General features: G+C 39.2%; 2 protein-coding genes across 3 annotated transcripts in view; both read right to left on the bottom strand.

Moving 5' to 3' along the window:
- Nucleotides 1-446: 446 nt before the first annotated feature.
- Nucleotides 447-13,501, bottom strand: LOC134182609 (coiled-coil domain-containing protein 171-like). 2 transcript variants are annotated; one of them, XM_062650039.1, is made up of 27 exons: nt 13,288-13,501; nt 11,580-11,754; nt 11,407-11,519; nt 10,287-10,375; nt 10,189-10,229; nt 10,035-10,129; nt 9,871-9,963; nt 9,713-9,807; nt 8,981-9,046; nt 8,770-8,908; nt 8,611-8,710; nt 7,493-7,596; nt 7,345-7,434; nt 5,996-6,157; nt 5,894-5,932; nt 5,660-5,824; nt 4,080-4,163; nt 3,922-4,026; nt 2,683-3,660; nt 2,194-2,373; nt 2,027-2,136; nt 1,904-1,964; nt 1,222-1,367; nt 1,112-1,166; nt 999-1,058; nt 874-939; nt 447-812 (listed from the first exon to the last, which is right to left on the bottom strand). In XM_062650039.1, exons 1-27 carry the CDS (start codon nt 13,450-13,452, stop codon nt 663-665), a joined length of 3,726 nt encoding a protein of 1,241 aa, XP_062506023.1. In that variant the 5' UTR covers nt 13,453-13,501; the 3' UTR covers nt 447-662. The 2 variants fall into 2 exon arrangements, with proteins under 2 accessions (XP_062506023.1, XP_062506024.1); XM_062650040.1 differs by lacking the exons at nt 11,580-11,754; nt 13,288-13,501 and having other exon boundaries at nt 10,189-10,224; nt 11,407-11,514.
- A 67-nt stretch (nt 13,502-13,568) lies between these two features.
- Nucleotides 13,569-16,792, bottom strand: part of LOC134181983 (ephrin type-B receptor 1-B-like) — an 8,452-nt gene continuing 5,228 nt past the window's right edge. The window contains exons 8-15 of the mRNA XM_062649287.1: nt 16,720-16,792; nt 15,689-15,829; nt 15,537-15,622; nt 15,303-15,470; nt 14,681-14,887; nt 14,477-14,626; nt 14,195-14,376; nt 13,569-14,119 (exon numbers count right to left, since the gene is read on the bottom strand). The exon at nt 16,720-16,792 is cut by the window's right edge and continues 4 nt beyond it. Of these exons, the coding sequence (XP_062505271.1) occupies nt 13,846-14,119; nt 14,195-14,376; nt 14,477-14,626; nt 14,681-14,887; nt 15,303-15,470; nt 15,537-15,622; nt 15,689-15,829; nt 16,720-16,792 (1,281 nt within the window). The 3' untranslated portion in view covers nt 13,569-13,845. The remainder of the gene's footprint in view (nt 14,120-14,194; nt 14,377-14,476; nt 14,627-14,680; nt 14,888-15,302; nt 15,471-15,536; nt 15,623-15,688; nt 15,830-16,719) is intronic.

Raw genomic sequence — 16,792 nt, 5'->3', positions numbered from 1 at the left:
TACAATTGTTAGTCAACAAAGCTACAGACAAGAAGCTAAACTAAACGTTCCAACATCTTGCCAATAAACATGCACAAAAGTCATAGATTGTCAATTTTTATCAACAGACTTCATAATATAGTCAACACAATTCAATTCATTAAAGCCTCCAGACATTTTAATGATCTAAATGGTAATCAATATGTAGAGATTAAAATTGCCACCAACTTGTGCAGTATCAGTGCGGAAAATAATGGTATACATAGGACATAGGACAATGTTCCACGTGACTAAATATTGCATCAATGTTGGGACATGTTTGGACAAAACATATATGATAGTGTAAACCTTGTCTCTTAGCAGGTGATGGCCTTTCCAATGGTGTAACTGTTAATTTCATGAACTTAGGTGCCTCCCACATGTAGCATGCTTAATCAAGTTAATTCATATTGCACTGGTCCACATACTCAAATTAGAACATGAAATGTTTTCTACTACGAGTATGTCTTTCAAAACAATCTGTGATCATTCGAACAACAAGTAAACAGTAACAAAGTACACACTCATGACTATGATACTAAAGATAGTACTCAATATAAAAATAGCATATGATACATGTATACAGTATATTAGAGCAAACTATCAAATGAACCTATACCATAATACTGCAGCTGCCTAACCTATTAGTCTTGCTCCATCTGACGTTGATACGCAGTTGTTAGTTCAGCATGTAGGGCAGCAGCACGTGCCCTGTGAGACTCGATTTCGGCTCTCAGAGATGCTATTGCAGTAGCTGCTTGGTGATGAAAATCTATCACTTGACGCACAATAGCCTATCAACAGGAAACAACAATGCAACACTTTGGCCACCCACATAATTCACAAGTGTCTAACCTGGCAAGCTGCCACATGAGAAGATACTTGTAGTTCAGTATGGTCAGGAGATTCCAATTTTGGCAGCTACAGAAGAAAAAATAATTTCAAAATCTAATGCAACAAATGCAGTAGAAGGTAAAGACCGATGGTAATGCAACGTTGTGTTCAGTTACTAGTTGTCTCGCAGATACCTGACCTACAGTCTGCACACAAGAAATATGAACCAGCATTCCAGACAAATTAAGATGGATAGTACTGTTTGTAGAGCTTCATCTACTGCTAGCAGGTATTCCAAGATGAGATCCTTCTCTCTGGACGGAACATACATGCTCATCACACTACATCCATCACCTACTGCATGAATACCTAATAGCAGCTTTCAGTGACAGCTGACAGAGTTGTAAGTCACTCTGTAAGGACTGTTTGTCATCTTCGACGCTCGATAGTTGATTTCTCAACCGCTGGACTGACTCACCTCGACGCTGCACTTCCATCTTCATGTCAGTCAAACTCTAGAAACAATAAATGTTACAGCAAACTCGAGTCCAAACAGAAGACTACTGAACAAACAAATTAGTAAATTTATTCTGTAGTATATACAATCGATTTCCAACATATCCATCAAACATCAGGAACAAAACAAGAATGAGAGCAAACCAAACTAACAAGAGTCAAGTTGTTTGCAGAATGTAGTTCAACATTATATTGATATAGTTCAACACTATGTTGCTTGTCAAAAGTTTATTGGCCAAGCAAAGCTTGTCAGTTCAACACTACAGCCCACAAACTTATTTCAAGGGTCGTCTACAGTACCTCACAAAGCTCTAGCAAACATGAAACATCCAAACATCTAGTCAATACAAGACTTGAACAGCAAAATTTAGAACAAAATCAAAACGGTTAGAAAAGCGCTCTGAAGTAAGATCAAAAGACTGTGTACTAGCATCCAAACACAATCACCATTTTACTAAAAAATCAAGCAAGAAGACAACTTCTTGTCATGTTTGAAACTCAAATTTGCTATTATCACACATAAAATCAACATTACCTTGACAGCTTGAGCAAGAGTTGCTTCTGTCTCCATTGAGTCATTTTCCTTTCGATCAAGCCTATAACAGTATCAACCCTCAGTCTACCAAAGCATATCAATACATAGTCATTCAGCTGCTACTTCCGTGTCAGCTCTCCAATCTTTATCTCTTGCTCCTTTATGTACTGTCTATTAGCTTGTGAGTCTACAATGAGTCGGTCATATAGACGTTTAGGAACAGTTTCTTCAGCCTACAATTTGTAAATAATATTGATTATAATTGTGGACTGTTAGTACATACACATTACGTCTTGTTCTAATCGCTTCATAGTTGTCTGCAAAATGTTGATCTGCTGGCACGCCTCACTCAATCTTCCCAACTCGTCTTCACTAGAGCTTAATTGTAAACGTAGCTTGGAACGTTCGACTTCACAGTCACGTAAACGACCCAACAGCTCAGTGACATGCTCTTCAACTACATCCATACACTACAACAATACCAAGAATGTAGATGTTGTATATAACTACTAGAATAAAACGTGTACACATTTCTAGAGCTATTTCATTGCACTGTCTTCCATGGCATCAACATATACTTGCCTCAAGGTACGATTCATGCCCGTTAATTAAACAACTCATGCAACGTATCTTGGGCATACTTCACAAGAATTACTTAAATATTAGATACAATTAAATAAATATTGGATACAAATAAATAAATGTTAGATACAAATAAATAAATATTGGATACAAATAAATTAATGTTGGATACAAATAAATATCGATACAACCCATACCTGATGACTGAGCATTTTCCCTGATTGAGATGGTTTGTGCATCAACTTGTGAAGACCATATCTCAGTAATGTAACCAGTGACCATGCTGATGGCCCTCTTTGTCTCACCGCAAAAGCACCATGAAGACCTTGCAATTCTTCAGATGGAAACTCAGCAAGAATAGCACTAACGGTTCTTGAAAATGCAGCACAAAGAGACTGGAGACAATGCTGTAGAGCAGGTTCACCTTCAGCAAAGTGACTAACGCTAAGATGTTTTGATGAAAGAACAACACTAGTATCCAAAGCTGAGTCATTTGCTGTCCCATTACCATCAGAAAGAGTAGACAGAACTTCTGGTACACCAGACAAGGAGCTAGTAAACAGTTGTCGACACTGTGCACTAGTAAGCCACGACAGACTGGCAGTCAAACGATCAGTAGCAGCTGGTTCTTGCTCCAAACATTTGGCATTACCCTTGCCTGCTGCTGCCACAACACGTACTCGTCTAGCATCAGCAAATAGAACAGATGATGAGTGGCCAAGTTTAAGAAGACGATTAAACGATAAGACAACAATAACTGCAACTCTGAATCTCATCACAGGTCGCTCTCTGTCATATCTTACTGGTAATCGATGCTTTGTGCATGAAAATGTCACAGCATTTTGTGTGGCAACTTCCCTCACATGTCGTGAGTTTTCAGACTGTCCATTGATACTCATATCATCCACTAACAAGCTTATCCTCTGTTGGAGTTCATCCAATAGCCGACATCTCTCACTTAACATTCTCTTGTGTGTCACCAGCATATCAATGCTGTTAAACTGTGAAAGAAGAGCACCACCAAGCAATCCACATCCAGTTTGTAATAAAATCATGTCTGATTCATAACGATCCACTTTTGAACGTAACTTTTCATACTCAGCTTGCAAACGATCTTGTTTCTCATCACTGCTGTGAACACGTTCCCATGCTTGGTCAGTCAAAGCTTGTGATTTCTGTCAGAGAAGAAAACAAACAAAGTGATCTATGTAAAGATAGAATGTAAACACAGAAGTGTTAGAAGTGGTAATCCAATAGTTAAACAAAGTCGCTTAAAGTAATCAAGGCAAAGGCAGGCACACGTTTGCGCAAACTGCAGGCAAAGCTAGTGCAGACAGAGTCAATGACAAAGTACAAAGCACTAATAGATTCTTTAAGATATGGTCCTTCAGCTACAGCTGCCCGTCACTAGCTGCTACTTTAATCTATATGTCAACCTCTGCTTTAGATTGTAGCTCTTGCAGTATTCCATTATAATGGCTCTCCAGTTCCCATCTCTGCTGTTGCCATGTCTTCTCTCTTTGTTGAGCAGCTTGAGACAACTGATAACACAATGTGATGTCACGTGTGTAATACGATATAACAAACTGTGCACCTTGCTGAGGCCTTGTTGATGAGAAATGTTCACTTCATTAAGAGCCTCATCTTTTCTCTTCACCACACTTTCAATGTGATCAACCTTAGTAGGTTTAATATCGAGACAGAAAAACCATTATATCAAAGTCACACACAAAATAAGATAAATTACAATGCAGCATAGTGCACACACACACACACACACACACACACACACACACACACACACACACGCGCGCGCGCGCGCGCGCATACAAGCAAGCAGGCAACTGAAAAGGTAACCAAACAAACACTTAACAGATAGTAAATCATAAACGTTCTAGACTACATCCCAAACTGTATACACCCCTAAAATCCTTTACAGTAATGGACAGTCACTTGTAACTGGTTTCAGTGTTAAAGACGAAATTACAAAGCAGTTGCATAAATGGTAGTCAATGGCGTGCAACATCATTTAATCACATCAATCTGCACAACCAGAAACAAGAAGTAAATACAACAGCTTGTGGTCCTTGTGCCTTGTGTGTGTGTGTGTGTGTGTGTGTGTGTGTGTGTGTGTGTGTGTGTGTGTGTGTGTGTGTGTGTGTGTGTGTGTGTGTGTGTGTGTGTGTGTGTGTGTGTGTGTGTGTGTGTGTGTGTGTGTGTGTGAGTATGCATGTCTATGTTTAAACACATTGATTCCATCAGCAAACAAACATTGCTGCCAGCTGAAGTCTTTAGCTAAAACAATCCATTAAATGCTATCTTCTGTTGATACCAATCATATCACACACACTCTTATTTCAATGTACTCTTGACTAGTACTGACAACAAGAGTCAAAATGTTTATGTTCACCCTAGGATTGACAACGTTTGCCTTAGCCTCAAAGTTCCAGACCGTCTCCCAAAAGAAATGGAAGACGGTCTGGATCAACTTCTGATCAAACTGAGTTCGAAAGTGATCCAAGTCAGCCAATCAGCAAGCTGCCGCCACTAAAGTGGCGGCCAATGAACATCAAGAGTTCTGTAATGACATGCACGGCTTCTGGCAAAGGCGTTTGAGCTCGTAATTGATTGCATGAACGTGGGCGTCTTTCGTGATGTAAAACTGCACTGAACCGTGCCTTCGAAACAATGCCAAGGTTCTCGAAATTGATTCAATGCATCCCGAACAGCGGACTGCTGCAGATTTGCCGGTATTGCAGTTGATTACCACCCACCTTGTTTGAACACACCTCTAAAATGTAGTAATCGATCTCCTATGTCTCATCAGGTGGCATAGCGCTAGTATCTAAGAGGTGTTTTTGACTGTTACAACCCTTCCATTTCTCTTAGGTAACTATGCCTACTTCTGAACTCGGTTTGATCAGAAGTTGATCCAGACCGTCTCCCATTTCTTTTGGGAGACGGTCTGGAACTTCAAGGCTACGTCCGCCCAAAGGTAAGCAACTAAAGAAGAAGTACAGAAATAGTAATATCCAGACAGACAAGACAAACAGCAAGACAAGAAAACAAACATGCTGCATGAGCAACACAGACTGACATACCTAAATTGACCAAAGAGACACCACAGGGTGTACGTGTTGTATCATATCAGTACAAAGCAATGCACAGACTAACCTTGTTCTTCAGTCTTTGCACTTCCAACAATGCACTAGAAACTTGTTCTGCAACCATTGTTGTCAGTTCTGGCCATGTGAACTGCACTTGCGGAGAACGACCATCCAACACGACACGACCAGCAACCAGCCGATCATACAACGACTGTAAATACTGACATTTGTTCTTAACAAGCACACAAAGAGTTACCACAGTCCTGTACATCAAAAGTCACGACAACAGACAAATTCCAACCTCATTGTCAGTTCGCATATTCTGTCTACATTGTGCCAGCTATATAAAGCAAACATGAAAACAATGAACAACAAAACGAGCTATCCTACTAGTACACCTTGCCTGCTGATCTGCTGCCTGGCGTCGCTCTCTTTCTTTCAACAGTCTTTCTGATTTTCGTTGTAACTTGCTTGTCAAATGATCCACCAATTCGTTTCTATGAGACGTCTCTGCTGTAATCTTCACTAACTTCTCTTCAGCTTGAGACAAGCTCGTTTGAACTTCCTAAAAAATGGAATTAGTAACAGTCACACAGCCACCAGACTGTATGTACCATTGCACACGTCAAATTCAACACAATCAGTACATACCACATACCATACATGCTATACATCAACATTAAAACGTAATAAATAACAACCATACTTGCTTGCTTATTACCCCAGTGCTCAAGTAAGCCCCGCCCTAATTTGGCCAAGACTCTAAGATTTTCACACCTCTTAGTCCTTCAAATAGTGCTAATTGGTGCTTTCTACAGCTACTGTTTGCTAGATTTGCACCTGTTGAGATGCTGACATTCTTTAACTTGTGCATGCATGTCAACCACATGTTGAAGGTTTGATGACTCATACAGTATAGAAGATTAGGCTTCTATATTTTATGTGAGTGGTGGTGGTTTGAAGCTCTACTAGTGTAGTAACATGCTGTTTAAGTTAATAAATTAATCACTTCCGCCAATTAACAACTTTAAGTGTTATTTTTTAGAAGGACCTCCATCCCATACTTAACAACCATTAGATGGGGTGGGGTGGGATGGGGTAATAATCAACTGTCATGTAGATTCTTCTGTGTGTTATTTGTCTAAACAACTTGTCAAGTGGTGATTATTAGCCTCGTCACAGACCTCTGTATGGCAGGACAGCATGAGAGGGTCTGGTACAAGGACAGTGATTATAATGTATTCAACTGATGTGCCATTCAACAGTCATATGTATTCTGTAGGTACACTCTACACACAAGAACATTTCTCACTGCATCTCAACTAAACTTTCAGATTTGACTAAAACTACATATTAAGCATCAGTGGATATGCATTTCATGTACAACTAAAATTAAAATTACAGAAATATGTGAAAACCTACACCAATGTCTGTACATTCAGCTATGCATGTGCTAGCACCACACGCTCTGTATGCCAAAAACTGGATCTCTGGCTACAGCACAGTTACATGAGTGTATGCATTAGGGTGTGAAATGCAGTAAGTATTTGTGCAGGCAGTTTATCACCAAACTTTCTGCAAATCAAACTTCTTGACCTCAGTTGTTTAGTCACAGAACAACTTGTAGGAAACTAATTGCATTATAGAGTGCTGAGATCACACACTTCATGCAGCACACAAGACAAATGACATTGTCTTTCATTTGTAAGACATCAAAACTTTTAAAGTAAATTGTTGTCGAGCAACACTGACTTTAAGTGCATTCTCCTTAGACTGAGCAGCCTCCTTGTAATGTTCACACTCACTTGTCAAGCGATCAACATCTGACTTAAAAGCAGACAACTAGAAACAAGTCTAATAAATACTGGTACTAAAAACAAAATAACAGAAAGAAACAAACTTGAGACGAAGTGCGAGAAACATTGCTCTGGTAGTTTGTCAGTAGTTGTTTTAACGAACCGAGAATGGCAGAAGGAACCAACTTAGAAGATGCTGAATGATTTTCTACAAATAAAAAATGTTAACAACATCTACATTGGCATGAAATAAATACTAATAGAACTAGCCCAGTACAACAAAAACTAACTGGAAAAAACGACCCTGCAGTATACCGGGAAAACAATTCATTACCATTGTCTGATGAAGTTGTACTCCAGGATTGAGATAAGCTACAGTTCAATTGCTCAATGACTTAATGAAATATTTCAATAAACTATTGCCTATTATGCAGGAATTAGAGACTTTAAAAATATATAATAAAAGATATAAAAACTTAAAAAAGAAGTAAAAAGAAAAAGTAAAAGTAAAAAATAAAAATAAAAATAATAGAATAAATAAAATTAAAAATAAACTTTAGGTTGCATAGACTATTAGTGTAGATGAAAGCTGCCGACTGCTAATGTTTTAGCAGTAAAGAGAAGAATGTAATCATTAAAATTAGAAGTTGATGCAAAACATCACAACAAAGGCAAGTTGTAAGGTCTGTTTGCTTACACAAATGTTAATTATGTAGTCCCTCTACCAATACACAAACAAATCTATTCTTTGTATCATATAGCATCATCAACAAGGTTTGAGCTTTACAATATCTACTTGCTTGTAAGTGTGAAATAAGCATTACTAACACTCAATGTCTGCACCACATCTCTCCAATGTTTCTGATACTCAACATTAATATTCCCATCCCACATATCATGTGACAAATACAAAATGACTAAACAAAAATTACTCAAAACAGCAGTCATGCAAATCTCGCATATTTTCCGTATACTTCAGTATTTGAATAAATCTCTACTAGTAGATATGACAACACAAACTCTATTAATTAAATTTTTGTTGCCAAAACAACCAGCACAGCAATGCATAAAAATTAATATAAAACTTGCTTAAACTCACCAACCATAACATAACCATTTTGCATTCATACCATACAATTAAAATTAATTTCTGTTTATTAGAAAGGTGACATAGTAACACTAACAAATATTCAATCCAACAGTATGCAATGCAACAGATCACCTGGAGAGCCACTAGTTGGCTGCATGCTTCTCACTAGCATTTCCAATTCCCTTAAACAGCTGATGTACTTCTCCTCTAGTTCCTTCTGTGTTTGTCTTGCCTATAAATATTAATTAATATTATACATACATATGCCGTCTAGCACACCACATGACACACTTCAAACAGTTGTGTTTTCAAGAGCTTCAAATTCTTCTCATGATGTTCCAATTGCTCTGATAATCTGCCAACAAGTGATTGCTTCTCTTCTAATTGAGCAGTTAGAGCAATTTCCTTGCTAACCCACTCTCTTTGCTGCCTTCATGTGTATTATACACATTACACAAACTAATATCTTATTGGGTATCCATTATCAGAGATTGCTGCTTACTCTTCCATGTTGGCACCAAGACTGAGATGTTGTTTTTGCTCATTCTCCAAACTGTTCTCAATATCTCTGTAGCAAAATTCACAGAGAGCTTTCCCACAGAAATAGTCATGGCTTCATCTGTCAGTCTATCTGTCTGTCAATTGGTAGTAATACTATATATTTCAAACATGATCACTATTACAGGCTAAATAGAGTAGCTAATAGAAAACTATAAAAGTGAGTTCAATAGACCCTATAGGGCTATTATACTTACCAATCTAATCTGTCTGTCTGTCCGTCTGTCAACACTGTCTGTCTGTCTATCATTCTGTCTGCCTGCCTGTCAGTCTGTCTGTCTTGGACTATGGGTAGAAAATTCGTGTTAACAGTAACTGTTGTAGTAGTAAAGATTGTTGACAATAAACTTGATTCTGTCTGTCTGTCTGTCTGTCTGTCTGTCTATCCTTCTGTCTGTTTATTTGCCTGTCAGCCTGTGATATAATAAAACTTCCTAAAGTACAACAGCCTTACTGCCTGTCCACCCGTCTCTCTGCCTGTATATGTCTGTCCGTCCATCAACATGCATGATCAGCTTGCTGTGTATTTTCAACAAAACCTGTCTGACTTCAACTCTCTTCATTTCATGTCTTGTCGGGTATGGCTGCCAATGCTAAGCATTATGGTACAGTACACGTTTGTTGACCACTGTAAGGGCCATTTCATTACAATTCTGTTTGCTCTACTCCTTGTCACCTCAACTGCTGTTTCAGCATTTCAACACTCATACATGCTTCCCTGCCAGCAACTTTCTCTGCCTCAAGAGCTGCTTCAAGGTCTCTCACTCGTAACTGCAGAGCAACAAACCACCGTCCTACCTCAACTGCAATATTGTGATGATGATATGCACAAACCTGTACAAGCTCTGCATTAAATTTTGATTCCAAGTGTGCAGCTCGCTCTGACTCATAACTTTCTTCAACATCTCGTAGCCTGGCATATGCAGCCTAATGGTAATCAATACGACTGTACACTGCATGTTCAAACAAGACATCAATGTGGCTATAGAATATCTCACTTCTACTTCTCTCTTCATCTTTTCATCGTGACCAGTCCGAGACTCCAAGTCGCCAGCTTGTTTCTTGACAATTTCTGACTGACTGGCCAGCTTGGCTACAATCACAAGCCACATGTAAGTCACATGTCAACGTTCACTGCTTGACGTCACACACATTGAAGAGTCTCTGTCTTTCTTTTCAACTGAGTAACTTCACTACCACAACAAAATGTCGTTTATTGTCAGAAATTCACGCTACTTGTGATATCTTACGCTGCTTGGCGTTTACACTGACTGTCCAACAGCCCTGTTTCCTGCTCAAGAGCTTGCTTCTCAGCATCACAAGCCTCCAGATACGACTCCTGTACAGAAAACAATACACGACTAACATAACAGACAACATAGACATATACTAGAAATGTCACAGCAAAACTTGCTGCACATGCAAAGAGACCGAATAAGCACTATAATTACATCCAAGACTACAAGCCTCCTATAATTTTTATTTTAAATTTAATACACAATCAAACACACCAGCAAACTAGGCTGGTAGTTCCCATAATGAGTCAGTAAACGTATATAGCTGTAAGTGACTATGTATTATGTGTGCATTAAAAGACCAAAGTTTGACAGATTGTTGCATCATGAGGTTCTGAAAAGCTTCTGTGAAAATATATTGTACTGCATGTTGTTGTCTTGGAGCTATGGTTTTCAGTCTTCAAACGTGATGGGGTCCCATATCTGAGAATCTCTACAAACTAATTAGAGATGAAACTTCTCACCAGCTGCCATCACCTTTTCCTCATAACAGTCATCGTTTTTCCATTTCACCAGCCTGAGCAGCACTGCACAAACACAAATTGCAGCTGCAACAATGTGGCTAGGTTGTAGAGTTTGCTACTGTTATGTCGTAATATGAAAACTTTCCGATCAATGAACTCGAGATGATATAAATCTGCCTATAGGTCTCATATTGGCATCAGAAAATGATGTGTGGATACGCTCATACTCTGACTACTGAAGAATACAATGACTACAGACTTTGCCTCACTAGATGCCCTCAAAAGAGAAAGCTATTATAGGGGCCGGCTTAATCAACATGAGACTGTTCTAAACTGATATATAATAAATATGCATCAATTGTCTATAGAACGCAAGTCCCCGCTGCTGTTGTGTGCTTTATGAAAACAACAGGCATGCAAATTTCATTTGTTTGTAGGTTTGACAACAAGAACAATACAAAGAGGAGCTCTCCATGGTGCAGTTAATGTGAGAGATGAGCATATTCATCAATTGAAAACCAAAAACACAACACCGCACAGTCACAACGTTAATTACTAATCCTAGACAAGACAATATATAAGATAGGAGCAGATGATATGAAATGAGTCACCTTGATTTTCATTTCAGCAAGAATGCTCTCTCTCTCTGCTTCGTGTTTCTTCTGTTGATGCTGTGCAACATCTTCTAACTCTGCTACTTTGTGTGTCAGTTTACCAACTTGTCCTGTGCAAAACATTGATGTCAAGTGAACAATATGACACACCAACAATGCATCAGCATCACGTTGTAGTGCCGCGTTTAGTTCTTCAAGAGAGGCTTCTTTATTAGCAGCAGAAGCAGTGAGCTCTCTACTTGCTGCCGCTTGCTGGTCATACTCATAACCAAGACGTTGGCGCTCTAACTCACTCTTTTCCAAAGCTGCTCGCACATCAATGGCAACAGTCTGCAGTTCAACAGACTAAAAACACAAATCTCATGGTAGCAGGCAAGTTTCATTCAACAGCAACTTACTGGTTAGCAAATCGCAATAATGGAAATCCATGTATTTATATTGCAAAGAGACAGACAGACAGGCAGGCAGGCAGGCAGACAGGCAGGCAGGCAGGCAGGCAGGCAGGCAGGCAGACAGACAGGTTATTTTATTAGAATACAGCATCTCTACACACTAGAATACATGATTTTTCAATAATTAAAAAAAGTGCTTCATAAACAAGTTACAAGTTCAACTATTTCAATGTGTGGCAGGCAGGCAGGCAGGCAGGCAGGCAGGCAGGCAGACAATTTATTCTCATACAGACTTTACTTGTACATATGCTAGGATTTTCAATATGCAAACCAGTCCTTGCGAACAACAAAGTCATAGATTAACTAATGGACTTGGCCTTGAATGTCAAAGTCAAATAATCTATCTAAATCACTATGATGATTAGGTGACAGGCAGACAAACAGGCACTTGGGTCGGTGGGGTAAAGATGCTGAAGATTCTATTAACAAACTGGCATTTCAATCCCGAGATACAAGTGGAAAGAAGAATAGGACAAAGTTCAAGGCCATATGGAGGTGGATGATTTCAATTACTCTGCAGAAGTCTAATTCACGAGCAATTAGAGAAAAAATCAATCAGCTCAGACATCATTTTAGCAACAATAGCAGGGGCATAGCCAGCTGTCTTCACATGTTGCCCATGAAGACTTCTCTCAGACAGGGTGTGACCAGCTGTCTTCACCTGCTGGGCCGCGACTGTCGGATTGCAAGTGAATCAGCGACTGGGCCTACATTGTAATCAGCATCAAACACATTCTGCAACCAGCTTTCCAGCTCAAGCTAAAAATCTTTAGTTACTGCTTGGAGTATAAAATGAATTTGCTTTTAGTAGCGCTGTTGATTCCAATCTTACATTTGGTTTTGTGAATCACTGCTATGAGAGACAAACATCTATTGGACAAGTCTCGCTCTCTATATGTACATTAAAAGAATAACGACGAAAGAGGGTCTGTCTATCCAGGGAGCGCCATCTGCATCAAAATTCAACGTAATTAACTCATTTGGCAACATAAACTCTAATAGGGCACCTTTCTCAATTGCGCCGTAAACAGCAAGCCGTGAACGGTGAAGAGTTTGTGTGAGGGCCTGGCTATGCCCCTGAATAGTTTGAACCTTCATTCAATAGCTATTAATTGTTTAGTTAGTTGGTGTACTGAGGGGCCACTAGCCGGGTCCCATAGCCTCGTAGTTTTATGATTAGCTTTGTTTTAGTGTTAGTGATGTTGCACTATTAGTTTTGATGATGTACTCAATAGAGAACTAGGACAGACAAACAAACAAACAGACAGACAAACAGACAGACAGACAGACGGACAGACACACTGTCGGGCAGACAGGTAAACAAACAGACATGCCAACAGGTAGACAGCCAACTGTCTTCCTCAACAACGTCATGTAGTCATAAGAACTCCAGTATTATGTGATATAGTACTTGATGATGCCTCACTTCTTGGTTGTGTGTCTGTATCAGATTTGCTTGTTTTTCCTCCAAGAGAACGATTTTACGCCTCAATTGGTTGACAAGCTTTCCATTGCGATGCTTATCGTCGTCAACACTCGTGGGCGCCGATGCTGGAGACGCAGATTTCCGAGAAGCAGAGCTGGACGACATTCTAATTCTCACACATCACTGTGCCTAGGCGCCTACATTGATCAGATGAAACCGGTACACGCATGCTCCAATCTAGCAAACTGCGCATATGTACAACGTTTAGAACTCCGAAGCAATTACCAATTTTAAAACAATTAACAATTGAAACAAATGCACATCCACACCATTTTATAAAAACAACTCAACGTTCAAACAAGACACACAAAGAAACAATTTGTAAAAACAGCTAACAGGCCTAGAACACATGACAAACCATCCTATCCTATCCCATCCCATCCCATTGATCACAATCGTTCCACAATCATTGCTTAGTCTATCTAGCTAACTCTTGCTAGCTATCAAAAATTGCGACAATAACGACTAACAAATGACAATGTATCTCCATTTTCTGTCTCAAATTTTGTGTGACACTTGACGTCGCATCGAGTTGGTTGCATGATTTATACTCTTCAGGATCTTGTGTCGATGGCCCTTAATTGACACTCCCACACGTTCCGCCAGCTCATGGTCATTCAGCTGCCAGCATAAACCCAAATCAGTGAGACCAGCACTTTCAAAGTGGTTCACATAGCGCTCCATCTTGATGTCTTCTAACCACTCTGAAACACTAGCATACACCTGGTTAGAACCACCAGCTGAGGCAGGTTGCGCTAGATCATCAGCAGCTCTACAGGCAATTACACAACAGTTGGTATAGTAGTGACTATACGAATTAACGTGGTGATTTCCACTAGTATCTTACGCATAAGCAGAACATTCTGTAAGCTGTTTGGCAATGAGGTTTTTCATCATTTCACAAAGATGATGGAATGGCGGTCGATCTGATCGATTTTCCTGCCAGCATTTCTGCATTACCTCATACACTTCCGTCGGACAGTTCATAGGAGGAGGCAGTCTGTAGCCATTTCTCACAGACTCCAGCACCTACACATAACATTTGTGTAACTAAATCAGCCTCATGCATTGATTAGTAAAGTTCGTCACTACAGAGATCACTCATCCTCTGCAGCAACACCACACTAACCTTTGTATTTGACCAGTCATAATATGGATGTTCCGCAAATGACATAATTTCCCATAACAACACACCATAACTCCACACATCACTCATATGTGTAAACTTTCTGTAAGTAATTGCCTCTGGAGCTGTCCAACGTACAGGAATCTTGCCTCCCTAAAAAGATAACATTAACAGCCAGCACAACTCAAGCAATCCAGTTTCTCTTACAGTCTTGACATCATAGGCATTCTCATCTACTGCTTCACGTGACAGCCCAAAGTCAGCAACTTTACACACAAGGTCCTCATTGACCAGTATGTTACGCGTTGCAAGATCTCGATGAATAAAGCGCATGTCAGTCAGATATTCCATTCCACGAGCAACATAAAGTGCCATGTGAAGTTGTTGCTCAATATGCAACTTGTTGTCGTTATCCTGAATATCAAAATTATATCGCTCAATACCCTATCCAACACCTCATACAGACAACATGTATAAGATACTTGATATTACTGTACAAAATCTCCAAATATTACATATCAGTAAACACACAGCTTTTCAAGCGGTTCTGCACATTAAATTATGATGTATTATATCACCATACATCTAGCATGTTTCCACATTTCCTGGAATACAAGGTTACAAAACCAAATCGTCACTATGCACAAGCAAAACAAGTATTGTGGGAGCAAGAAAGAGGCTACTTCATTCCACATCAAGCTTCTCAAAAATAGCAATATCTTAATTAACAAAATGACTTTCCTATATCATAACCAACATGCTATCCTTAATTAAGAAATCAGCACAAACCTAAACAATGTCTACAACGAACAGTTACAGCAATACTGACCTTGAGAAAGTTATCAAGAGAACCGTTGTCCATAAATTCAGTCACAATCATCACGCGATCCGCTTTAGTCACCACTCCCACCAATGAGATGACATTAGGATGTTCAAACTGGCCCATGATGGAGGCTTCAACCAAAAAGTCGTCTCTATTCTTCTTAGATGCATTTGACTGTCACCACAAACAAAATCACCAGTTCATTACCATGACCACCTCAGTCTCAGATAAAGAAATCACCTTAAGTGTTTTCACTGCCACCTTTCTTCCTGCCTTAGACTTCTTGGATTCAAAGTACGTGCCACTGTAAACTTCTCCAAACTCACCTATAATCACATTAATAGACAATAAGAAAATAGTTAAGATAACACATTAATCCTCAAGAGAACAACCTTCTCCTATTTCCTTTAGTAGCTTAATCTGTGAAGCAGGTATTTCCAGTGCAAAGTCAGAAACTGCATCATCCAAAGTATCATAGTTTTGGGGATCGATATAGATTTTCTTTCCTTTGTCTTTAGGTAGAACAATAGTTGCTAGAATACAAGCAAACAAGCTACATATATTTAACTCCTGTGACAGCACATACTGAAATATTCTACAGTTGTGCTCAAGTTTTACATAAATGTGGTGCACCTTGCTATTTCCCTGACACTGCCATGCTACAACATACAAAACACAAGACACACAAGGAAGCAGAAAATAAAAAGCCACACAAGATACATAGATACTGCCAAACACTTGCTACCCTGATAACAATTCCATTACACAACAGAAAGCTATTTGGAACCTTGTCAGAGTGCACTCTGTACTCATCTGTTACATGGATAAATACCTTCACACAGATTCAGCAATAGTGATATGATGTTACCATTAATTAGTTCAGAACCTCATTTTTGAAAAATAAACTGACTATTGCTGTTGGATGTTCATAATGTGTTTATTGTGTCAACTACCGCAATACCACAAATAACACAGAAACCATCAAATAAAAACCGATAATGTCAGCAAACAAATCTTTGTCTTGAGAAGCTAGCCAACAGACTTATCATTGTACATGTATAAAACTACAATTATAGAAGTACTTATAAGGAGCTCCTACATATTCAATAAAGAAAACATCTATCTGATTTGAAACAAAAGTGAAGAGTTGTGGGTTGAACTATACATAGAAGTGTGATGCCACGATTGCCAGATAAACAAGATTAAACACATACCTACTATACAATATTCCCAACGTACATAGATGGCCTAAGTATGATCCTGTTGTGTAAAACCTATTCCAAGTCAAGTGGTTTCTTGAGATTTAGACAGACAAACGTTTTTTTTGTAGACAGTAGACTGATAGACACAACAATACTTAAGAAAACAACCACACGTAAAAGACTAGCAGCTTGGCAGGTCGGTAGATAGCAACATAACAAACCACCAGTGCCATTGCTGTCCGCAGCGCTATTTGAATATGTCACACCATAATCATCTTCTCTTTTCCTTCTTCT

The sequence above is a fragment of the Corticium candelabrum genome, chromosome 7, assembly GCF_963422355.1.
Source record: "Corticium candelabrum chromosome 7, ooCorCand1.1, whole genome shotgun sequence".
Classification (NCBI taxonomy): domain Eukaryota; kingdom Metazoa; phylum Porifera; class Homoscleromorpha; order Homosclerophorida; family Plakinidae; genus Corticium; species Corticium candelabrum.
Note: the sequence above shows the minus strand (reverse complement) of the source record. Positions and strands in the feature narration are given on the sequence as shown.

Excerpts from the sequence above, each read along its gene's own strand:
- LOC134182609 (XM_062650039.1), bottom strand. The coding sequence starts at position 13,452 with ATGTCGTCCAGCTCTGCTTCTCGGAAATCTGCGTCTCCAGCATCGGCG. Across the intron at positions 1,368-1,903 it reads CTCTTGCTCAAGCTGTCAAG|AGTTTGACTGACATGAAGAT; the intron begins GTAATGTTGATT and ends TATTGTTTCTAG. Across the intron at positions 940-998 it reads ACAACGTTGCATTACCATCG|CTGCCAAAATTGGAATCTCC; the intron begins GTCTTTACCTTC and ends TTTCTTCTGTAG.